Source organism: Pyrgilauda ruficollis, unplaced genomic scaffold (genome assembly GCF_017590135.1).
Source record: "Pyrgilauda ruficollis isolate IOZ18807 unplaced genomic scaffold, ASM1759013v1 scaffold53, whole genome shotgun sequence".
NCBI lineage: Eukaryota > Metazoa > Chordata > Aves > Passeriformes > Passeridae > Pyrgilauda > Pyrgilauda ruficollis.
Genome location: NW_024526933.1, coordinates 1,575,432 through 1,601,369, shown reverse-complemented (window position 1 = coordinate 1,601,369; position 25,938 = coordinate 1,575,432). Strand labels below are relative to the sequence as shown.

General features: G+C 37.9%; 1 protein-coding gene across 1 annotated transcript; it reads right to left on the bottom strand.

The window, feature by feature from the left end:
* Positions 1–5,441: 5,441 nt before the first annotated feature.
* HSD17B3 (hydroxysteroid 17-beta dehydrogenase 3) lies at positions 5,442–25,705 on the bottom strand. The gene is given in 11 exon segments (XM_041480757.1): positions 5,442–5,612; positions 5,922–5,974; positions 7,641–7,735; positions 8,750–8,786; positions 10,833–10,867; positions 11,628–11,694; positions 12,166–12,280; positions 22,428–22,491; positions 23,423–23,471; positions 25,553–25,609; positions 25,612–25,705. Coding segments are annotated over 11 exon segments (837 nt in total).
* Positions 25,706–25,938: the final 233 nt, after the last annotated feature.

The window sequence follows — 25,938 nt, the reverse complement described above, 5'->3', positions numbered from 1 at the left end:
TAGACAGACTTGAAGCTCCAATCTTCATGAAAGTAAGGCTTTGACTCAACTGCTGATTTAATTCACTGATTGAATACAATGGATTTTTAAAAGCAATCCTGCACTGCATAGTTCCTCTTTTCCTTAATCTTGTAGTCTTGAGCTAACTGGAGAGATTTTTTTTTCTATAGTGATTTTCTGCTTTGCCTAAGCATGTGACTAATGTAATAACTAAAATCTGTGTGAGTCAAAGATTTGAAGTTTGCAGCCATAAATTGCTTTATCTTTACTCCAAAAATGCTGATTTCAGGGAAAAAATCACAATGAAACCAACAGAAAAATAGTCAAAAGTACAAAACAAAAAACAAACAAAAAAAAACCCAAAAAAAAAAAACCCTCAAAATCCCCAAACCAAACCAAAACTGAAACTGAAATAAAAACAAAACCACAAAGAAACAAACAAACAAAAAAAAACCCAAAAAAAAAAAACCCTCAAAATCCCCAAACCAAACCAAAACTGAAACTGAAATAAAAACAAAACCACAAAAAAAAAAACAAAAACAAACCAACCAAAAACAAAACCCAAAAGCAATCAAACAAACCAACCAAAAACAAAACCAACCAAACAAAAAACTCAACAAACCAGCAAAACCCTCACTCAACTCTCTACTGGCCTGCACACTATGCATTCAAAACCTGCAGTGAACACTAGCACTTTTATACCTGAAAAGAGCCTCAAGGACAAAAAGGTCTGACTTTCTCCAATTTTTTTGATTTTTTGTGGCCCTTATTGAAGACCAGCTTCAAGGTCACCAACACTATGGCATCATACACATGTAACTATGCACATGGATGCTCACAGGGAAAAGCCAGGGAATGTAACCAGTGTGAGTGAGTGAAAGGAGAGATCCTTAAAATATTTTCCTTTGTGCACTACACTGTATTTCTGAACCAATTTCTTTTTTTTCCACAGGTCCAGTGCTCTTCCTTCTATCTCCCTTCTCTTCCACCATTGCTCAGAAAAACAGGCTTGGTTTCCTGAAGGTGCCTCTGCCCATGGCAGAGGTGTTGGAGTAGAACACCTTCGAAGTTTTTTCCCAGTCTAAACCATTCTGCAATCTCCTGATCCAGTGACCCTGGGAAAAGGAGGCATAACCCTTCATTAAGGCATGGATGGCAGCTTTTCATCAAACTCCCAGGTTTGGTGGAGTCAGGATATAAGAACACAAGCCCAGCAAAATTTGGCTCTAGGTGGATAGCCATTATTTTTGCTTCTTAATTTTAAGGCATTTGACTTTCTGAGCCATGAGTCTCCTTAGAAGTCAAAGGCTCCTTGGAGGCTGAGGCTGAGGAGAGGTGAACAGTATTTGTCTTGAGGGGATCCTCCTTCCTCCAGGTGGCTTGGGGCAGGTGCTTCACCTCTCCACACTTCTTTCCACTCTGTAAACAGGGATAACACTGAATCCTTCCATGACGAGCCACTGCTTCAGTGTGCGGTTTTGTGGTTGTTAGCAATGTTTTATCACAAAACAGGAAATTCCATGCTATGGGTTCTGTGGGAGAAGCAGATTTGCTGGTCTGCTCCTTCACCTTCTCCCTAGGTAGGGAGTACTGGGAAGAACTGCCATTTTCCCTCCCTGTTTCTATTTCCCCATCAACCAAGTCCAAAAGCAAGAGCAGATAATATAATTTTTGAGTGGTTGTTCAGCACTCAGAGAGAACACGTGGTGTACAAAATTAAGAGGAAGGTATGATTGCTTCTCCTCCAAGCTTACACACTGGAGGCTGATCCACTCACTAACTCCTCTGAGAAGTCAAAGGAAGAGAAATCTCTTATTGCAGACTTAGGTTAATTTGTCATGAGAGAGAGCACTTCTAATTTATCGTTAGAAGATTGGAAGTCAGCAAGATCCAGCCTAATATTGTGCAAATAGAAAAACAAAATTATAGAATCCTAGAATATGCTGAGTTGGGCAGGATTGATGGGGATTATCGAGCCCAGCTCTTGACCCCACTCAGGACACCCCGTGAATCACACCATCTGTGTGTCAGCCCTCCACAGACTAACCATGCAAGAGCAGCAAGTAACAGTATCCTTATGTTCATCAAGAGAAACAAATCAACACTAAGCTGATTGCTCAGCTCTCTACTCAACAGCCTGCAAGACTCACACAGAATGCACATCCATAAACCTTTTTGAGGCTGTGCATGTTGAGGTGTGAGACAAGAAACATGGAATTGTCCTTTATCACAGATGACAGGACTTGCAAACCTTGGAAACCTTGGAAACCAAGTCTCTTACTCACTAACCCATGCCTGTACCCATGGTACTTCTGTGTTACTAGGGTCCTTGTAACAGTTTTTAACATTTTTTTAAGACAAACATTTGTTTCCAGTGACAAAACATTGTCCTTGTAGGAAGGGAGAAAGGATATTTTTTAACATGAGTTAGGTAACTGGTGTGAAAGAGAGAGAATAAAGGAATTGGTAGCTGTGTTGGGATCATGACAAGCTGCAGGCAAGGGAGTCCTCAGGTTTGTTGCTGCTGTGACTGAATCCCTAAGTGACCCCCAGTGACTCAAGCCGAGCAGGAGCAGCCACTGCTCCATAGGAGTTGCTTCACCCTGCAGGGACTACTAAAACACGGAAATCAAACACGCAGAGAGCTGCCTGGGGACAAGGCCTCAGAAAGTGCTTGGAGTGGATGAACTGGGAAAGACAGGTACTGCATCCATGCTGGATCTGAGGATGTATTGACTGAGCATATACCTACATAGAGGAAGTGGCACTTCTACTAACAGCAAACACAAACCCTACATTCCACACTTGGGGCCTCCTATTCAATGCACACTTCCCCCAGGAACTTCAACAGGTTTTGGTGTACATGCAATATGTAACATATCTTGTATTCTTACTTGCTTGCTGCAAGTACTTACTTGCTGCACAGCTGCACAAATATAACACCTCGAAGAATACAGTTTAATCACTTGAAAACACAGTCTTTATGGAGTGATTCCTTGCTTTTCAAACCAGCAATGCTGAAATGTCCAGCATAGATGTCTCATTCTTATTTTCAGATGTTCTCTACATTGGGTGATAATATCCAAGTAATAATTTTATTTCCAGTTCTGACATGAAAGAACATAAGTGTATCAGCACTTTCATTGAATTCAATGGCACAACCAACTCATAGTAGCCCATGTGAGTAAAGTGATTTTTTAACAACTGTTTGCAGATCTGGGCCAAATCTGATTACACTGTAGGAAAGATACATATCATTTTATGTATTGCAATTTTCACTATTTCAGTTCAGATATTGCAGCTCAATCCTTAGTTGTTTTTTTGAGATTTATAGCAAGTATAGGAGACATGCAGAAAGCTGGCCCCTAAATGGTGCTATAATATATGTCTCTGATGTGTTGTCCATAGATGTCATTAACTATAACGTAGCAGACTGGAATTTCTGGAGCCAGCAGGACACATTTTGTGATTTCTCTTCCATCTATGTGGCAAAGATTACAGGGACTGTCCCTCACATTTGGCAAAAAATCTCATTTATTAATAGAGTCCTTGCTATCTTTATACAAGTGTTTTACAAATACTTTTTGAAATGCAGAAGTTAAACATGCAAAGTTAAAAGACACTTGAAAATTACTGATTTTTAATGAACAGAAATGACTCTGATTAAATAGCAGAAACAAGCCTAGCCCAGGATAAAATAGTTGGAAAGGATTTAAAGAGATCATGTAGTTTAGCTCCCTGACCACTTCAGGGCCAGCTAGCAGTTAAAGCCCAATGTGTATGGCACTGTCCAGATGCACTGACAGGCACGGGACATCAAGCACCTTTCTAGGAAGCCTGTGACAGTGTTTCACCATTCTCTCAGTAGGGAGGTGCTTCCTAATGTCCAAAGCAGAGAGAAGAGACCAGCACTCCCTCTGCAGGTCTGCTCCCCAGGGAGCTGTACAGAGCAATGAGGTCACCCCTGAGCCTCCTTCTCTCCAAAGCAGACAAACCCAGAGCCCTCAGCCGCTCCTCACAGGATGTGCCTTTAGCATCTCCTAGTTCAGTGTTGTCAGCAAATGGCCCATTCAAGTCCTGCATACAGATCATGTATAAACTGGTTGACCAGAACTGGTCCCACAGTGAATTCCTGAGGAACACCAGTGGTGATTGCTCACTGGGCAGATGCAGCCCCAAACACTAAACCCCCTGAAGTTCTGATATTCAGCCAGTTCTTCATCCAGCACACTGTGAACCTGATCATTGCAACAGCTTGTCCAGAAGAACACTTTGAGAGACAGCACCAAAAATCTTACCAAAATCTTACTAAATATTACTAAAAAGAAAGAAAAGCCTTACCCACCACCTTCCTTTCATCTACTAGGCAAGTAACCCTATTCTAGATGGGTATCAAATTAATTAGGCAGGACTTTCCTTTCATCATCCCACAATGACTATGCCTGGTGATTGCATTGTCCTTGAAAAACCTTTTAATAGCACCCAGTTTGATTTGACAGGCATCCAGTCAAAACAGTTGTCCTCTGGATTCATTCAGCAGTATAGAATTACTTTTCCTATGTTGCTGCCTCTTACATCCCATATCGGATATTGCAGAGCTGTTCACAGGCTCTGGAAAGAAATAATTTTTTTATCATTGCAGGCTTTCCAAAGTCCAGGGTGTATTTTACATCCTGAGAGATTTCTTTTTATCTTCTTGCAAATATCCTTTTCCAAAGAAACCAGAGACACAAAACACTCACTGAAAACATGAAAATACAGTGTGAACAAAATGGAAATAAAGCAAATTTTGTTTTATTCATAAATATCAAATAAGCGTAATTATTGGTGACATTTAAGATGATGTTAAAATGGTAATATAAATTTCTTAGAGCCTATATAAGGCCCACAAAAGCTTTTACTTCAGGTTTTCAGCAACTACATTTCTCTTAGAGGAAAATGTTAATTCCTCTGCTTTCAGCAAATCCTTTGCCTTTCTTATACTTGCATTTAATGCTCATCATTAACAGCTGCTGTGTATAAATATTTACTCTATTTTGTTAGCATGGTATCCAAGGAAATGATGTCTTTGTGATAGTACATTCTGGTTTTATGTCCTTCCTCTCCCCAACTAATAACTTTTGAAATTGCTGGCCAATTTTTCTGAAGGAGTAGAGGTCTTGGAAAATTCCTTAGGAAGGTCATGAAAACAGGCAGCTGGAGAGAGGATAAAGACTAACCAGACATGAAACTGAGCTCAGCTCAAGGCTCATAAGCAGAGAAAACCACACTGTGCTGTTACCACTACACTTCACTTGTGTATTCCTCTCTTCATATTTTACTGGTGCCATATTAGCTTTAACAACCCCTTGTATCTTTCTCATTTCATGTCCAAGATCCACAAAAATGTGAGAAGAATAGGCTGAGCCCAGACAGACTTGGCTGGAGCCTTTGGAAGACATTTACACAGGACCAAATTCAATCAAAATTTAATGGATGAAACATCCAGAAATCTCATCTCCAAAGGTGACATACTCCAGTGACTCACTAACAAATTCTTCCACTGTCTTTGTAGTAACACCGGGGTTTTGGTACTTTGTCATTGGAGCAGAAACACCATAAGAAATTGCTATCTAAAATTAAAAAAAAAAACCCAAAAAAACAACAGTGTAATGCCATCTAAACTTACATAAGGCACTCTGCAGAATCCCATAGCATATGACATATTTTAACTGATATTTGCAATGGATGAGGATACTATATGGAATCAGTGATAGTGCTATGGTGAAATAATTTGAAAATTTAAAAAGCTGCATGTAGAGGGGAGACAGAACTTTTTCAGAGGTTGACTGAGGACAGCTACACAACACAGATTTATACATCTCAAATATTCTTGAAGAATTTGCTTAAATGAAGGCTAATATAGCAAGATACAGAAACACCTGTATGATAATTACCTTTGCCTTATGCTCTGCTTGTAGTGATTGTAGAAGTGCTTATAAAAGCCGAGATAGAATATAACCAAACCAAACAAAACAAACCATTAGCATAGAAAACTCAGTGCTTTCACTGAAATAAGAGTGAACATGTCCCTAGCACACGTGGTCTAACATTGTACAATCTAAGGCCCACGGCAGCGGTGGAAAACACAGAAATGAAGTTTTCCAGGTACAGTTTCTGCTGGTGCACCCGGGCGAGGCTGACTCTTTCTCTGCACCAGAAAAGATGGAACCTGGCACTGTCCTGAGCTGGACATGCAACAAGTATTACTGCAGACTGCACTGGAATCTTTGACACTTTTGCGAAAAAGTAGAGATATACACGCGCAAGTCCCACGTATTATAACTATTGTTTCTTGTGGCTCTGTGCTCTGGATGATCCCTACTGTGCCAGTCAGACACTTGCACTTGTTTCTTTTGCACTGAAAAGTGGAGCAAAATGACTTGTACCTTCAGTATTTACCTAGCAGCACAACCTACAGACAAATGTTTCAAAGTCAAGTATTTCTGAATTTGAAGGAAAGTTTTAGCTTCAATCTTTTAGATTTATTTAAGTTTTTCTCCACACCATGCACATACTAACTTTATGCAAATGTTGAGTTTCTTTCAAGAGAGATTTTAGGAGTTAGATCTTTGAGAAACAGTCAGAAACTTGATGACGTTGAATTGCTCCTCTGTAATGAAAAATATAAAAGTCCTAGTAAAGGAAAAAAACAGACTGCTTTTCAAACTGATCTTCCGATAGTCTTAAAATTGTAACACCAACGCTTTCATGATATAATGATGACAAGTAAAATAATTTCCTTCCAGGGGATTAAAAAAATTGTCACAAACAAACTAACAAAAACACAAACCAAGCCAAAACAAAAGAACCCCCAAAGTTAAAAGATGCCTGAGAATGAAAAAAGACAAGGAGACAACATAATCCTACTAATGTACCATATCACTTGGAAATAATGTTAAATAAACACTTTTAAGGATCTAAAATTGTCTAGTTTGAATGAAGTTCAAATTTTGAGCAATGAGGGATTTATATAAAAGGAGAAAAAGGAAATAGAAAACTATACTTTCTTACCAAGGATAGCTCTTTTTTTTTTTTTTTTCTTTTTTTTTTTTTTTGCCAATCTAAACTTTAGCTACGTTCAAAAAAATATCATTAGAATTTTTCATTTGAAGGAAACCTGAGCTGATCAAGTTCCTTTTGGAGTTTTACTCAAAATCATTCATTCCTCACTTTTGCAAGTTCAAGGATTCAAATTCAGAGCAAAAATTCAAGGTGAAATCTGTGTAGTTACGCAACTCACCAGTCACCTACCAGAAATTTTATTCTTGGTTCCATAAGCAAAACCTAGCACTTTTGTGCATCTCCAGTTTTAAGTAAACTAGAGAAATGAGCATAGTAAAATACATCACTTCCCAGAATGAAGACAAATTGTGAGTACTGGTATAATACTATTTAATCACAGGCAAAATCATTCCAAGGATCAGACATACCCTGAGCTGATTTCATTTACATAGTTTCACTGATTCTTGGTTGTCAGGTAGTGCTAATTTACATTACTTCATTATTTCAGTGGAGCAGTGCTATTTATATACTGATCATTTGTTACACTGATACAATGCTGTGATAAACACTTAATGGGGATTTCTTCATAAAGCAACGTGAAAGATTTACCTTAGTAGCTGAGTACATTGTATATAATGGACAAGGGAAAGTACACAAATCAAAGGACAGATTCAGAATTAGAACTTTCTGACTGCAATTTAATTTAAACAGTTACATTCTGTTGACACTTTACAGGATTATAGTAAAAGGCTGCATGAGCAGAAAACATTTTTTTCCCCAGAAGGCATAGGTCTCCTATTATACTCTCAAGTGTGCCTTCAAAAGACCCCCTTTTTACAGTTTAGTTTGGTCTAAACCAGGCAGGAATAATGTCATAAGTGAAAATTAAATGCCTGCTGCAATCAGAACCATGGGAACATTGTACATGCAATTGTACATCTAACAGAAAAAAGTCTGTCATCAGAAGAAAGTTTTTATTCTCCTAAGTAATTGGCAGATCCCCTTTGGTCTTTAGCCAACACATTCTTTTTTCTGCTCCATGGATCTTCTGGTTTAGCTTCCCCATTCACAACTCCCTGTACACATCACTAAAATCCAACGCATTTAGCAATAATGAGGAAAAACAAAACAAAACAAAATGAAACATAAACAGTAAGAAATATATTTTTTGCCAAAACTAAAAGCATGTACTGGCCTCAAAAATGCAGTATTCAACAATGTTTTCTAGAAAATCCATCCAAAGAGCCTAACTTCTAGTTTAGGGACCCCATGTCTAAAATACATGAAGTATTAAAAAGAGGACAGAGATCCTTAATCACAGAGATTAATTAATGTCTCTGATTAGTTATATGGGTATTTTCAGACTTTGAAAATCATTATTGCAAGCCAAACTACTACTCTTAGAAAAATTGATGATACATTCAAATGCTGTTTCTTGCTCGATTAGGCCCATCACATCCTATTCTATTTCTGCCACACATTTGTAACTGGGAACAGATACATATTTTGCTTTCTGCCCTGTTCTACAATTGTCTGACAATTTGTGGGAGTTCCTATACATATAATCATACAGCACTAGCAGAAGTAGAAGATATCTTACTGATTGATAGACTGTGAAGTCCAGAATTTAATGAAAGAGCCTAACTACCACTAAAGGCATTGAAGGTAGAAGCTTAACAAAGTTCAAAGTTATAGAAAAAACCACCTTGATTGCATCTGTTTCAAAATAATTTTTGTCAATTATAAGACAAGTATTTTAAGATTTTTTTTTCCATTCCCCATTTTCCTGATAGCGGTTTTGAACTAATTTTATTTATTAACAAGTTTTTTCACTTGATCAAGACATATATATATACAGCTCAAATAGCTAAAATATGGCACATTCAATATTTTGGAAAATATTTTAGAAATGCTTGTGGCCTGAAAATTATCTGAGTTGTCAAAAAATTCCAAAGGTTAGTCTTCTAAGCAGTGAGAGTCTTAAGTTTATCCAAAGCTTTTCAACAGTTTCTGAATTTCATCATTCTGCAACATGGAATCACAGCTGCAAGGAGAAAGTCAACTCCATATTCTTTTTGCATTTTCATTTCTGCCTGTAGCTGGATCAGAAATTGCAGAAAATCAGGAAAATATATCATTTTTTTCTTCTTCCAGAAAGAGTTTTAGGATCTTTTTTTGTGCTAATTATTTTATTTTTTTTTTATTCTTATTTTAGCAATAGACTTAATAATGAATCTGATTTTTAAAGTGAAATGAGATGCATTTCTTCAGGTAAGAAATCAGCTTTTCTTTGTGCTTTTGAAGCGTATTATTGATAGTAAGCCTTAACACCAAGAAAAAGTCATACTTACACTATGAATTGAGTAAGCAGTGTGACCTAACTTGTAAAGGGCAGTAGTGAAAAGTAGTGCAAATTAATGGCACAGTTTAATTGAATACTTGTTATTTCCAGATTTTTTTTTTTTTTTAGCAGTGTCACTGTGCTCAAGAGGATAGTAGGAGCAGAGTGGGGTTGACAAAGTCTGACAACACAGGTCAGTCACATCAGCTTGGATTAAGAGCAATTTCCAAATAAACAGTGGGAGTCAGGATACCTGGACCTCAGGCATTACACTGCAAGAAATGGTGAACAGGATCTTAGCAGGAATCCAGACAGGGAGGGGAAAGGAAAATCCAAAAAGATTTAAAGATTATTTGGACCTAACTATGAGGAATGCTGGTTAGGAGAATATTTTCTTCTCTGTAATTTGGAGGAAAATGAATATTCATGAAACACTGAAAAGAATGTGGTGCAGCAGTGGGGAAAGCAATGCCCAGGCACTGCAAAAACAAAAGAGTTTGATTCTGAGATATATGTAAAGCGGGATATGACAAAAAGAAGAACCTTCTGTATCCAGACCGAGAGGGTACAGAATGGCATATATATATAGCATTCAGGTATTGCAGATATTTCTGTTCTTTTGACACGGAAATAGAATATATCCTAGGAGCAGAATGTCACGAAGGTACTTACAGAACTTGCTTCTATTGATCGGTATTACATGATTTATTATCTTAAGTCATTAGCAGCAGTACAAATTTGGGAAGTAAATTTTGAAAGTCAGAGAAGGAGAATCATCTGCTGTTAATTTTCATGTCATTTTTAGAAAGACCTGAAAGGCATGAAAGCCAAGGTTGAGATCTTCTGCTCATATTCATGTTAACATGCTGCTTGCAAACAGCAGAGCAATACAAATCTTAATCAGAGCTGAAAAGCATGAAATATTAAATGTTCTTGGAGGGGAAGGAACCAACCAAAATTGGCACCAAGGGGTAACAATACAGAATTAGGAGACAGTTCCTGGAGTTTCTGTCCTGCATTGATACAAAAACATTTGGCAAAAGAGAATTTGGCAAAAGAGACAAAAACCACAAGTACCGTGCTAAAATTCAAACTGCAGATTTACCTGTCTTGAAAACTTTAATTCTGAAGCAAATCTCCCTGCATACCAAAACAAAAATGCTTTGTGAAATGTTTTAGCTGTTTCAGCTGTAGTGCAAGGATGTGTTTCAACTGAGAAATTGTGTTAAAAATTTTCCAGTCAGTTCTGATCAAAATATTTCACAGGTAATAGAAACAGGTGGGTTCCTTAAATTAACACTGACATTCCTGCTGAAAATCACTGTCTGCTGATGAATGAAATTATAATACACAGAAAAGCTAGTTGGTCCACCTAACATGGGACTGATTTTTTTCTGGTGAAGTACATTACAGCCCCAGAACAGATGGGAAGGTGTCACACACCTACCTGGAACAGAAATAGTATTGCAGTTGACAAGGTCCAGCAGGAAGCAACAAAACAGTAAATTCATCCTTAAGCGAGAGTTTGAGGGAAGCAGCCTGCCTGAGATTCTCTGATTTGGAAGAGAAGATGACACAAAAACTGAATGAATCCTGAGAGAGGTGCTAGGAAGATACACACTTAGAAATTCTGGCCTTTTCATTGCAAATGATATAGAGGTAAATAACAATAAGGCAATGAAGAACTTGATCACATCCTTAATCCTGTCACTCAATTGAACCACTGTAAATTAATTCCCCCACAAAGTAAACAACATTTAAATGAGGTATCTTTTTTCTTTCTTTTTTTTCCTTTTTCTTTCTTTTTTTTTTTTTTTTCTTTTAATTTGGTTGGTTTATTGGCTTATTTCCACATACTTAAGCAAAGTCCCCAAGAAACTAAGTTTTAATAACACTAACAAGAACCCAATATTTCCAGCTGCGACTGTGAATGGACTGGACCCCATCACACTACAGGGTGTCAGGGGGTCTGCTAATCCCTGTTAGAACAGGTCAGCTGTACTCTCCCCTCTATCGCTGGATGCTGCCTGCAGTTTAGCTGAAAACTACCATTCTTCTTCTCTTTCAAGCTCCTCCAAGCATTAAACCCAAATCAAAATATGCTTCTTCAGGCCCAGCTCCTTTCCAGCCCAACTGAACAGTTAATACTTGATTGCAGCAGGGGCAAAATCTGTGCCTTGTTCAATGAATTACCATTCCTCATTGTAATATTAGAGGATGAAATCTACAGAATAATCCTAATTCTTCTATGTTTGGCCCATTAATGAAATAGCATGGAAGAGGATTATGAATCATTCCAACATTGCTAACTAGTCAGGGAAAATTCAATGTTAACAATCAAATCTAGACAAAGTGCATAATTCTTCTAGTTAAACAAAGTGCTTCTCTTCAAGACCCAGAAGAACAAAGCTGCATGTGAAGAGAAACACTATTTAGCATCAAGACTTGTTTTCACTGAAGTCACTGATACTGATGAGGGCTGTCTCTGGGGAACAGAAAAACAGACTGCTGCTAAAGCCATTTGTGTATTATTGCTGTTGTTTCATTTCTTTCACTATTAAAAGGATGACTTTCTTTAAAAATATAAAAAATCCTCCCAAAACCCCATCTTTTCACTGTTGCTTCATGAGTCATAACAGATAATGAGCCACAGACTCATTATGTATACTTGGTTTTAATCATTGGCTAACAAGTTCTTACAACACATAATTTATACAATGGTCTGTTAAATACACTACAGCCATAAAATACTTGTCAATTAACAGACCTTAATGACTGACCCAGAACACCAATATCCAAGTGCTTCAGATCTTTTTCAACATTCTTGTACACTGAATTTTTAGTGAAATCAGCTTGTATAACCTTCACATTTTGATCTGTGGCCAGCTCCAGCAACTAAAGAAAAACCCAAAACCAAAGACCAACCAGCCAAGAAAACCTGTTCACATCTACTGAGAAAAAGGGAGAGCTGTAATAAGTAATGAGAGAAACAACCAGATGTCTTGCTAAGTAATGTCCATCGTACATCAAGCAATTGTTTCGACCTTCTTACTCTAAAAAATACAACACAAGAATAACACTCTCACTCTACCCAGCTGTTTTCAGGAAAATGGCTTGGCAAATATAGAAATAATTCAATCAATGGAAATCAATGGAATTTTTCTTACAAGACCTAAACAACATTAGGTCTTGTAAGAAGACCTTTAGTCCTTCAGTAAGGTAAAACAAAACAAATTCAGAAATAAGAAACACAGGACTTCTTCCCCTTGTTATCATAATATTTATAGATGAACACTGTCAGCATACGTTAGACAAATGAATGTGGATGCCAGATCCCCTACACAAGCACATCTTTGCAGAACAGTTTGAAAGAATTTTGATGGATAAGATAAGCAAGTGGAACTTATCTTTTTACACAAGAGGAGGGGTAAACAAGGATGGGTGGAATGCAGCATTTTCTGTATTATTTTTTTAAATTCCTTGCCTATTTTAACACTTGCACTCTCATAGTCTGAACCCTTCTTGGGATTTTGCAGCAATAAAAGGTATTTTAGGGAGGCTGTAGCTTAAATTTTACAACGTCAATTAGAAGGGAAAGGGAAACATGAGTAATTTTTCCAATGTCATTTCTATGCAGGAGGGGAGCCCAGCTGTACATTGCCATTTTTTTTCAGCAATTGATTTATTGCTGTTCATACTTTCAATGCAGTTTCATGAGGAAAAGAAGTAGAAACTCTTATTTACTCATTTTTAAAAGCAAGGCTCTCCTTTAAAAGGGCCCAAGAAGGTCTCCTCTAACTAGAGGTTCACATTGTAAATTTTTGCTACTAAATCCGCTTTCAAGTTTTATGGGCAACCTGAAATCCAGATGAAGTTTGCTGAAAAAGTGACAGGCAAAGCTTGGAAATGTCAATAGAATATCAGATTGCAGGCTGTCTGCAAGTGGCAGGAATTCAGGTGCACACTCATGGCAAAAAGTGCACATGGCATTTGGCAAAATGTCTCTTGCTGGTTTGTATTCTGATTTTATCATACAGAAGACAGAGAGTATTGCCTGGAATAAGAGTCAGACTTGCTGAATCATTACCCAGAAATTTTGTCTCATCCACTAAGAAGAGGCTTTGTGCCAGCTCCTGTGGGAGAGCAAGGATGCAGAAAGCTGGCTTTGGGTCCAGCAGGCCAATTTGCAACAAATCAGAACCTCTGTTGGAGTGGAGGAAGAGATAAAGTTGCTCCCTTCCAGTTGTTCCTCTTTGCCCCTCAAAGCTCTTTGCAAACTGCAAGTTTTGACCACCTTCATACAAGTAATGAAGTTTGAGGAAACAGCAAGCACACTGACTGCAGATCTGAAATGTGGGTTGCATCTTGTGTGCAGTTTTAGAGGACATCTGTCTCCAAGGCAGAAGAAAGGAGGAAGGACTGCCCTTTTTCTTGCCCTCTTTCTAAGCTGCAGTTCTGTGTATGAAAGGGACAAAACATCCTTTGAACCTTCAACCTATAAAAGCAACTCTAGTGGCAAATGACCCAGTCATGGTCCCAGGCTGGGCGAATGGCGAAACTATAAATAAAAGGACATTGTGAGTGTAAATGCAGTGAGTGGGAAAGAACAGAGCAACAGCTGGAGCAGACACCTACAGTGACCTTCTGTTTGAAGAGCTCTATAAACAAAATGAGATGGTCTTAAAAAGTATAGTGATGTTGTGGCCATCTTTCTCATGGGCAATCAGAAGGGCAGCCAAAACTAGAGCACAAAAATGAGGATCAAACAAGCCATTTGGACTTTCTCTGCAACTCCTTGTCTGTACAGAACTGTATGGCTGCAACCAGCACTGTCAGCCAACAAGCAAGTACTCCAGATGGCTTTCTTCAGTCTCTTATAAGAATAAACCAATATATTAAAAAACAATAAAACTCTCATGCTGACAAATGAATTACCCAGGGATAGCTCTTCAGAAAATTACAGCAATTCTGCAAAGGAAAGAGCCAAAAAACAATTTCCAATGTTTCTTATGTCTCTCCTTCTCTGTGACAGATTTATGATAGTCTTTGAACATACAAGCCATTACATCCCTGTTTAAAAGTCCTAAGTGTCCTAGAAGTAAAAAGCCTAGCTTTTCAAACACCAGGACAGGTTATTTTCTTTTTCTTTAAAAAAAAAAAATTATTTTAAATAATGGAGAGAAATTAATTTAAGGAAAATTAAAAGTGGAACCAAGTTGGTTAAGTCAATGTGTTATAACATGTATTGCTAAGACTTTTACATCTAACTCGTTCTGACCTTAGACCATTTGGAATCTGCTGTCAGATAGTATAATGTGCTGCTTTTTGAAATTTACCAAAAAGATAATAAGGGACAGCTGAATGAATTATCATCTTCACAGGTTTTTGTGGGAGTAACGTATATTTTGTCCTGGGCTGTGTAGGTTCCTTTTTTATTCAGTACTTAATTCTGTATCAGCAGACATAATTTCTGTATAGTTTCCTGCATCACCAAATCCAAATTCTTTAACTGTGTGCTCTGCTAATCTAAAGTGCTACAGCTGTATTTTCATTGCATCTGAGGATGACACACCTTATTTTTCATTTAAAAAATACTTGTTTCTACTGAAAAACCACAAAACGCCCATAAACAAAAAAACAACCAAAAAAAAACAAAACAAAACAAAAAACTCACAAACCAACACTAAAACAAGCAATCAGAACAAATAAAAAATAAAAATCCCTATCAAACCCTAAAACCAACACCACACTTGTGCTGAGGAATTTTGTACCTTGCAGAAGTTGCTTTTTTTGTTTGTTTGTTTATTTGGCTTTAACAACAGTATGGTACAGATCCTGAATATATAAATGGATCCTAATGCATTATTTTGCAAACAGGACCTAGCTCTGCCTGTACAGCTGGCTCAGGAAAAATAAGCAGAAGAAATGAAACAGGACTGCCGTTAGTAGCATTCCATAATTTCTAATCCCCTGGTATTGTGGTTTGATCAGTGTTTCACAACTACAGTACTAAATGTGTTAAATGAGCAGTATACCTGTGCTAGTGATTCTGTCTGCCCTCTGTAACACCTACTTTGGTATTTTTTATCTCATTTTAAAAGAGCTTTCCAGTCTGAATTAATGGAAATCTGGTTTTCAAATCCATTGTGTCTTTGGAGAAATGTTTTTCTTACTGTGGATTTCTGTCGGCTCCAGCTCGGAGTGCTGCTCTCAGGCACACCTGTGGCCCACAGAACTTGGAAAACCAAACATTGAGATGTCTGTAATTACCACAGTTTAGACTTTTCTAATTTATAGCACTCAGTATCCAAGCAGATGTGGCAGTATAATTAAGCAAATAATACAATCAGCTTGAAAATGGAGCAAGTCTTTTCAATATAATGTCCAATGGACTGCAAAAAACTATTGTGTGGATATTCAAAAAATGAAAAACGAGTAATGTGTCCAGAGCTCCCTGCTGGTTTTAGTGCATTCACATTAGATATTCTATGCTTTTCATTGCTGTATTTTTCGCTCTTTCCTTTTGTTTGTGCCATTTACTTGTTATTAAGATACTAATTTCCAATCTGACACAACAAATAACAGATGACTCACTCTGGACTTCAGCTAAAACCTGCTGAAAACAATTGAAATACTCCACTGGAATTTGCCACCTATTTCAGCAAGTTGTGGGAAAGGCTGTGACCACAACCAGGTGGAACAGTGTCTAAACCTCATCAGTGTAGCCTGACTTTTGGGGTCACACAACACAGCTCCCCACACCTTGGATTACATGGATAACACTGCTGCTGTCAGTGAACCTTGGAGCTGTCACTGAACAACTGAAAAGCCATGGGTGTGTGCAGAAGGTGGAGTGTTTGCAGGACAGGCAAGTCCTTCATTACATGCTGCTACACACTGCAGTGCAGTGTGGCCTCAGTTAGGAAGGCGTCCAGTGGGTGGCCTTGTGCTCAGTCATAGTGCAAAGGAATTTACAGCTTTCCTTGTCAGATACCCCTTGCTTTCCACGGGAAAATAAGCCTACCAGCCCCACAAAAAAAAAAAAAAAAAAAAAAAGGCATGTTGGATAGAAAACTTCTGGGTCCATTCCTTGATTTTGTGAGCTGCAGGTTGAAAATTTGCAGACTTTTTCACCCAAGTCTGCCACACTCCAGACAGATGTGCTGCTCTCTTAGGTAAGTACCCTGGACCTGATACTCTGCTGGACTCAGCTGCTAAGCCTTCTTAAAGGCAAGTCTTCCCAACTTGTATAGATATAGTCTTGGGCTGACACATACTTTTAAACATGTAAATCAAGTAATCTGCTGGATAGAAGCCATGTATAGAAAAAGAGACAGTGGAAAGAATGATTTTCATTCTAGCAATCTGTAAAGTTAATGGAGGATAAAAACTCACTTGGCTCCTAAATAAATTCTAACTGTCAATCTTAAAATATTTATACAAGACATTCACCAGGATTAATGGTTAATTTCCTTTGAAGAAAAGAAAGGGAACATTAATTCTAAAGGCACTCTATTTAACTGTTTCATCAAGAGCCAAATGTAATTTGAAAGCCTTAAAAAACCAACCAACCAACCCACCAACCCACCAAAAAACAAACTTGGTACTTTGATTTCATTGTTAGTCCTCTGCTCCGTTCCAAGAACAACTTTAAAGGTAACCTATTTATCTGTACTTACAGATTTTTAAGGGCAGATAAAGACAGTAAAGAGCACACATTCACTTATTTCAGCCCATTACACTCTTGAAAGAAAGCATATATTTTTAGAGTGATCCATGTCTAGAAGAGCTCAAAGGACAGAGTAACATAAAAAATTTTTTAGTATTGGAGAAATACTTGGAGGTACAGCTGTAGCAATATCAGCACCCTGCTGTGCTAGATAAGAAGAGAAAGGACTTGCAGATCCCTGTAAAGCCCGCCTGGCAAATGGGAGGATAATTTTGAGACAAATGCTTACCAAATTCAGTTTTTCAAAAGCTCTCCTTGTCATCACTATAATGATATATTGCCAGGTACAAGAGAGGAATATAAAATTTTTAGGAAACAGAAAGGCAAGAAGAATATTTCCATTTTCTACAGTTTTGCAAACACAGCAATAATGAATTTTGAAATAATTTTCATTCAGCTGTCGCTTGCCTAATGGATAAACAAGAGATGTTAAAACCAGGCCAAAAAATAATCAGTCTTCTTGAGACTTCCAGAATATTTCCTTCACTGTATAATTTTGGACTCTTACAAGAAACATACACAGGACAACAATCAAATCCCAATAATATATAAAAATAAAAATAATTTGAGCCAACTTCAAATGAATGAAAGTCTTCAGAGAGTGAAAATCACATGAAATTTCTCAGAAATACATTTTTGTTTTTATTTTTACTTTTGTTTGGGTTTGGGAGCCTAGTCATGTTGCTGGCTTTCCAGTCATTTTACAGCATCACCTTCCATCATCATATTTCTTTCCTGAGGACGTACATTAAGCCTATTGAATTGAAGGCCCAACAGCTAAAAAAGATTTGGATTTTATTATTTTTTATTGAATATAAATTAGATCTGATTCACGTTTGATGGATAAATTTTAACTGCCCTTTTGCCTTATTTTTTAACTAAATGCAAATTTAAAAGAAATAAAAATTTTAAAAAATCAAAGGAAAAAAGGTGAATTATACACATAAGTACTCAAAACAGAGTCACAAAAATGTGCATCCACAAAGACGTTGGCAATAGCTGGAATCCTATAGCTGCAAACACTGTTTAACATAACGATCCATTTATGGTCGGTTTGGCACAACCATGTGCAGAACAAACATAGAATGGTTTTCTCCTGATTTTCTGAGGCCCCCCATTCCCATCAGATTTTTAGGCAAAGTCAGAGAAATGATCATGGCCCCAGTTTTTGAAATGAAGTTATTAACAATTGTCAGCTGAGCTGAGTGTATAAAGATAAAACTAAAACTAGAAAAATGCCTGTGAGAGAAAGGAGAAAGAGAGCTAAATTAGCAATCACAAAACATAAAGCTTATATCATCTGAAAGAACCTCCTGATTTGCTTGGAAGAAGAAATAATTGCCAAAGGCCATCCACTGAAATTCCATTCATTTCTATAGCTGACTTGCTGCAACACTTTCTCCTTAAAACTATTTGAGGAAACAGTTCTGTTGGGTTCTCATGAGACAATGCAGAGAATGTTAAGAAATAAGGACCTTTGCTTAAAAATTTTCTCCATCAAGAGTACAAGGGTATTGCCCTGCTAAAGGCATCAGCCACAATCATTTGCATTTTCAGCCTTTCTCACAATTCTGTGTTGTGTAGATCCTCTAACATAATTGATCGGGGCTCCATAAACACCTGCACAGACTTGGGTGCTTTGTGGTTTCAAAAGTCTGCTTTAAGTACTCCACTTGAAGCTCTCAAGTAGAGAACTATAATTGCCTACATATTGGTAGATTTTCCATTGTCTGTAAGGAATCTGACTCAAGGCATTTTCAGTCAGAGGTATGGTCTCTGTTTCCAGGGTCACTTGCTCCTTTCTCTCATTTGGGGGTGTTTGCATAGGGACTGTTTAGACTTTTGCATCTTCAGACCCAAGACCAATTACCAGCCATGTAATACACACAATAAAAAAAGTCCTGCTTCACTGGGTTTCTCAGTATCATAGATTTCTCTCTGTATGTCAGTTGATAGAAAACCCCCTCCTAAAACCTAAATATAAAAGGATTCTTACTGCTAAGGTTGCATTGTATTTCACCTAAAAGCATATATTTAGGGCAACCTTATAAAAGTGTTACCTACCAGGTGAGAGGAACCTCTCTTGCTGCTGTGCACCAGACTAACCAGAAGTCAAGGCAAAGGAAGTCTCTAGTCAATTTTGACTAGTCTCTGACTAGTCTCTTTTGCTTCCTCACCCACACAGAAAATGTGCATCCTTTCCAGAAACAAGTTTTGTAGGACACTGTAATTACCATGAGATACAAACAGATCCTCAGGCAAACAAAAATAATTGTCCTTAAAATTCCCCGGTCTCCTGCAGGAAAGATTAAACTTGGCTTAACATTTCAAATGACAGTAACTTTTAGTGTTGATGTCTTTAGCACAAAGACTTTTCCTAATATACAAAGGCTTTGATGTTAAAGAAGGGTGTTTCCCTTCACAGTAAAGAATAAGCACAGGCTTCCAGCCAGTCTGTAATGGGAAGCTGCATATGTTAGGAAATCCTGACTCCCAGTGGCAAAGGACTAAAATGCTTCTGAGACTCAGTCTGCCTAAATGTAAGGTCATTATTAACAACTCCAGCCATAAAGAATCATGACAACTAAGCATTTAGAAATAGGGGTAATGATGCAGAAAATTCAAGCAGAATCAGCACTCCGGGATCTCAAAAATGCATGATTAAAAACTTCAAACCTACATTAAATGAGTATTACATCCCTCTGCACTTTCTAGTATGTTTTTGCAGCTCAGTCTGAATTGATTTTTTAAACAATAAAGCTCCATGAAATGAAAGATAGGTTTGAAATTCAAACCATGACTGCTACTGCATGTGACTGCTACATTTACCTTGACTAATTCACTATATTCTACATGGGTCATTAGATCTAATAATTTAAAATCCTTGTTAATGCTTTGTGGAGTCTGTAGTTGCCTACAGTAATCTTCACCTTCCTAGAGAAGAGACCCTTCTCTAGGACTGTACTGATATGATCCATGTTTCACCTTTTGTGTTTTTTTAACTGGGACTCAGAACTCTAGGGTCCCTACGAATCAAAAACTCATTCATTCTGATTCAAATATTTCAACCCTGGTTTTGACCAGACCAGAACAGAGATGACAGAGCAGGATGATCCAGCAATTTTTCTGCTAGCTCTGCATGCTCTGTGCAATGCAAGGAGAATAGCAGTATTTCCAGGAATAAATCCAAGATGAAGTGGAGAAAATAGAATACTTTGCAACCAGGGCAGGAAAACTCAACCATATTTAACAGGTATTATACTGCTGGTAATACTACACAGAATTTCAGGACAAGAAACAAATATTTAAGATTCAAGGAGCCATTAAATTAGGAAATGAATTAATCTTAGACGAATGAGGTCTGTCTCAAAATGGTCTGCTGAAACACTGATTGAACACAAGCACTGGCCTGACTTATAAGAGAGTGATGAACTATTAACAGTAACAAGAACGGTGACCACATGAGCCAAAGCACACCCTGCTTATGCCCTGATATCACATGAGAAGTGTGAAGAGGCCAAACCATAAATCTCATAATATGCCATGGCCTTGTCCAGTATGTCTGAAGTGCTACGTCAGTATCAGACGATAAAGCACATCTGTAGTTACTATACCACAAAAGCAGAGCAAACAGTACTACATCAGTACCTGAAATGCTAATCCCTGAGTAGATATGACAGACAAGCAGCAGACTCACAGATGACTTGCTTTTGTTTCTTCTTGGAAGTCTGGTGAGTTTAAACCCTATCAGCCCAAGAACTGATGGACCAAGTGTAACATAAGCCTGGCTTTTCATGTACATGGAGCAAACTAGATCCAAAATTCCTCTGACATCACAGCAGTCAGTTAAAAGGTGAGGGTCTTCATCTTTCAAGATGGTCAGTCATTCAAAACAACTCATCTACTCAAAATACATATAGAGACTTCAGAGAAGCCTGGATATTCATTCAGAAGAGGATAAACTCGAGTTCCACATCTGCTTGCCTCTCAATACAAGCTTGTGAAACAAAAGGTCTGTGTCCTGGCATCAACAAAGTAGTGTTCTGAGACCTCATGGCTGCCAGCTTCTTTATACAGCCCCAGACAGCTTTTGAGCTTAAGAGACTTTGCAGAGTCCTGTATCTAGGCATATACCTTGGAAACAAGAGTATGGAACCTGCAGATACTGTAATTTCTCTCTGGACCTCAGCCTGCTGAATTTTATCCAATGAACCACCTACTGGGATCTCTACATAAAACTAAACAGAGGAAACCACATTCCGCTAGCCTTCCAAAACACAAAACCTGTTCTCCTTAGAATCCTGTATCATATGCTACCAAGTGTGGAGTCCTTAAATTAGCTGTGACTCATTATCAGCCCATGCCTGAGCTCAGGACATCAGAAAGAAATTCAATCCTTGACATCAGAACTCATACTCTAGAAGACTGTGCCCATCAAACAAGGCTTGCCTTCACATCAGCACACAACTCCAGAGGAACCTACACCAGAAGAATATCAGAGAATTTTGTATCCTGACATCAGAGCAGCAAGACAGCAGTGCTGAGCCAGAGCCTCTGAAGGCACACAAATATTAAAACAGCAGGATCAGATTTATTTATCTACAAGCCACACACAAGTGTGTGCTTCTACTTCAGCCAGCAAGATGATGTGCCAAACTATGAGCTCATGTGCTGTGGGCTTGGGATATGTCCCACAGAGCAGTAGCTGAGCACAGCTTCAACCAAAGGGACCACCTGGAGAGGATGGTGCACCTCAGCATGGATAAAGATGGCTTACAGTCATCCCACAAATGCCAAAAATAATGAACAAATGTTCCACAAAATCTATCCGCCTCTAGCCAAGTTTAAAAAAAAGGACAGCAGTGGGTTTACTCTTTCTTACAGCATAATGCAGCCATTCACGTTATAGCTGGCCATTTAATGGGATTTACTCTTACACAACCCGTACAGCACAAACGAAGCAGAACAATGACAGAGGCTGCAATCTAGAAATTCACTGGTTCTTGCAGCCTTCACATGGATAAAATATCACCAGGTGCTCACACAGAAAATTAGCTCAGCATCATAAAAAGAGGACTTCGCCCAGAGACATGACAAAAATATTTAGGCAATTCTGATGCCCGCTCTCCCTGTATTGATCCCATCCCATTCCCCTGACCTATGTATTCATCAGACCTTTCCCATTTATTATTAATACTGCAACTCAGCGAGTAGACAGGAGACAGCATTTTCCCTTCTCTCCCATGGGTTTTTTTTCACAACTATGCCAAATGTTAAACTCTAATACCTGGTATTTGTCTTTGAGTGTTCTACATTCAGCGTTCTTTCAAAAGTAGTTATTGTATTGCCATTCCCAGCAATGGCAGTCATAAGGTATCTATGTGTTCAAACAATGCATAATGAAAAGACTAGTGCAAAAATCTTGCAAATTAATTTAAGAATTTTTTTTAATTTTCCTGTGAAATATATTTAATAGTCTTTGAGCAGAAGGCATCACATCTAAACTCTTGCATGTTACAGGATGTTCTTTGCCACTTAAGTCACCTCGGCCCTGAAGACAGCAACTCTTGATTCATTGCTGTTTAGCTTCTAGAAAGGGAGGCAGTTTAGAAAGAAACCAAGGAGAAAATGTACTGCTCAGTCACAAGCAATAATAGCAAGGCTGGTACAACACAATACAATGCCAGCCTGCCCTCAATGCTGACTACCATGGGTTAATGGAAGGTACTGCTACAGCGACTCTGCACAGCAGCAGCTACAGGGACAGCACAGAGATCCTCTTCCTCTTGCAGCCTCCTAGAGCTCCTGATTCTGAATTAAACCATTAGGATTCCTTATGCTTTCCATAACTTGTAGCTTATATTAATTTACACAAGTTTCTCCCTTATTCGTTATTTCAGATAAAATTTTCAATATGTGTTTGCAAGTGTAAATGCCATAAAACTGACTTTTGTGTGTTAATACTGGACCAGTCCATTGCAGATTAGCTGTAAAACTGCGAGAAAAGGGACAATTTAGGAGACTTCCTTCTCTGGACAGACAATAGACCCTCTTTTGCATCACCCATTTTAGTTTCCTGGTTTGATGAGACCACTGAGGCCCAAATTACTTTCCTCTGAAATGCACCACTGGTTTCCTTTTAGAATCTGACTAAAGCAATGTTGGTTATACAGGACAGAAAGATTAGGACCATGATTGTCACAGTAGCTTTGAATTCCAGAATAATTTTACTAATTTGAAGACACTGATGGAGGGATAGCAATTGTCATTTTATTCAGGTAAAATGAAAGGTAGGTAATCTATTTTACCTGAAAGAATATGCTTCTCCAATCCTATCATCTCCTGCTCCTGTGACCACTGGAGAAAGCAAAAGGGATATGGATTACATTTGGATCTCTGGTTTAGCTTCTTCTCTCTGAATTGTTTAATCTTCATCATCTGCATTTCCTGAATGATACAACCTAAATGTCTCCACTGAAGAATAGAACCAGTCTTCTACTTTTTTTTTCTTTGTGACCTATGCATCTCTTAGTTCATTCAGCACTTTCTGTCTTTAAAGCAAATCTCTTCCCAAGGTAGCCCACGTGGTAAAGAAGGTAATTTTCAGTGATGTCCACAAGCAACAAGTCAATTGATGAAGAGCTGGCAGAATTTTCTTCCATGTACGTATTTTCACAAATTCTGTTTTGCAAGCTTTGAATTTATATGCTGGTGGCAGAATGGTAGGAGATAAAGACTACCTGAAACTGATACAACAATTTCTCACACAAGATTTCTGTCTGTAAGGAAAGATCACATCAAACTTGCCACCACCTACAAAATGCTCTTCTTTCAGAGCTCTACGACACAGTTTACTTTCAGATTTAGTCTTACTGTGAAAATAAACATATCCTGGCATTTGTAAAGTATCCTGAACTTTTAAACTCTACATATAAATACCAAAGAGGAACTATAAAAATAAAAATTCTTAACACCTTAGAAATACAGAAGAAATAATGTAGCAAAGCACCAAGGCAGTTCCAAGGTAAACCTGGTAAGTTTTAGAGCAAATGGAAAACTAGTCAATATAAAAAAAAGTGGATTAAGGACTTCTGTGTTGACAGAGACACAGAAAGCAAAGTGGTTTTGACTGGTTAGGTGTTGCCAACAGAAGAACAATTACTCTCTCATTTCACAGGGAAATGAAATCCCAGTGAAGAAGCAGTAGGTATTAAGTTTCTTAACAGACCTGTAGATGAAAAGTGAAGAGTCTGTTGAGAAACAAGCTTCCACATGCCAACTTTAATTTTCATGATTTTCAGAATCTCACATGCCACATGACAACACAAATTATCTGAGCCCTAAGAATTTTACTGGGGCCAGAAGACTTTGTTTATAAAAACACAGCAATAAGGTAAACTGAAGGAAACAAATCTTTCAACCTTAAGTGAAAAGAAAGATTTTACACAGGAAGTTCCACATGCTGTTCCTCATCTCATACACAGAAGGGAGGTCTTTGCCTCACTTAAATCAAAATGAGACCTATGCAATGTCTTAGAAGTGTGTGGTATTCAGGCAGGTCTTCTACAGGAATGGATTTATTTTATTAATCCACTAGGAGATGTGGCAGTTAAACATGTATTTGACAGTTAATAATATACTTAACTGATGTGTTCTATATATGTAATAATTTTATATATTTAGTCCCATCAAGTCTAATGCAGGAAAAAGGAATCAAACATAAGTCTACTGTTCAGGTAACTTCTTAACAACAAGCTACCATCAGCAACATCAGCAGCCAAGGAACTCAGCAGCACCTGTTCATCCCTGCTTTATACCGATCATCTAACAAGCTTAAGAAACACATGAATGAAATAGGAAGAAGCAGGTGCTTGTCAAACTCTGTGTTATTCTACAAGAATGCATACTATCTAAAAAACACTGCCAACCTGCAGCCTTTGAAGATTTTGAACTAAAGTAAAATTAGTTCATTAATGGTATCATTAAGGATAGGTCAGCAATTTGGAAAAGAATACACTAGAGCAACATCAGCAGGAACAAGAAAAGTTGCTTTGAAAACTGGAGAACATATGCTAGACATAAATTAGCAGCTTCACATACCAGAAAACTGAGGATCTGGGCAATGTTACTAAAATAAAAGCATTTGCAGCAGAGAGAAAACGGCAGAAGTAGCAACAGGGACAGAATTCACGTCTACACACCCTGGTGTGAGCTGTTACCAGTCTGACCAGTTTTCTATTCTCCCCCAGTACACAAAACCTTCAGGTTTATAAACCCAAAGCTTTATGAGAAAAGAAAAAGGAACCAAGCAAACATATCAGAAACTGTGTTTCATTCTGAAGGAATTGGGTAAAGAAATGCAAGGAAAACCATTCTTGATTAGTTATGTAACGATCCACCACCCAATTACAAGCAGAAAGTGAAGCAGTTTCCTTTACCTGCACGTTCTCCCACTGACCAAAAGAAAACCTAAGGCAAAGAACTTCAGATATATGGAAAAGGTCTCTCATTAATCTGATGTATTTTGTCAAAGTACAGAAACAGATCAGACTCCCAACAAGACTGACTAGCTGATGCTGGAACACATCCATGGTGAGAGAAGGTAGTGAGCTTGTATGAATCAGACACTCTCTGCATGGAAAATGCTTCTTTCCAGCACACTGTTCATCTCTGAGCCTTGGTAGAGAAGTGAGAGGATGAATCAAGTCACATGACTTCATTTTCCAGGAAATGTCCAGGATTTAGATTAGAATAACATCACTACATTACACCCACATTAGTAAACTATTGAGAAAATCCAAACTAAACAATTATTTCTGATGTT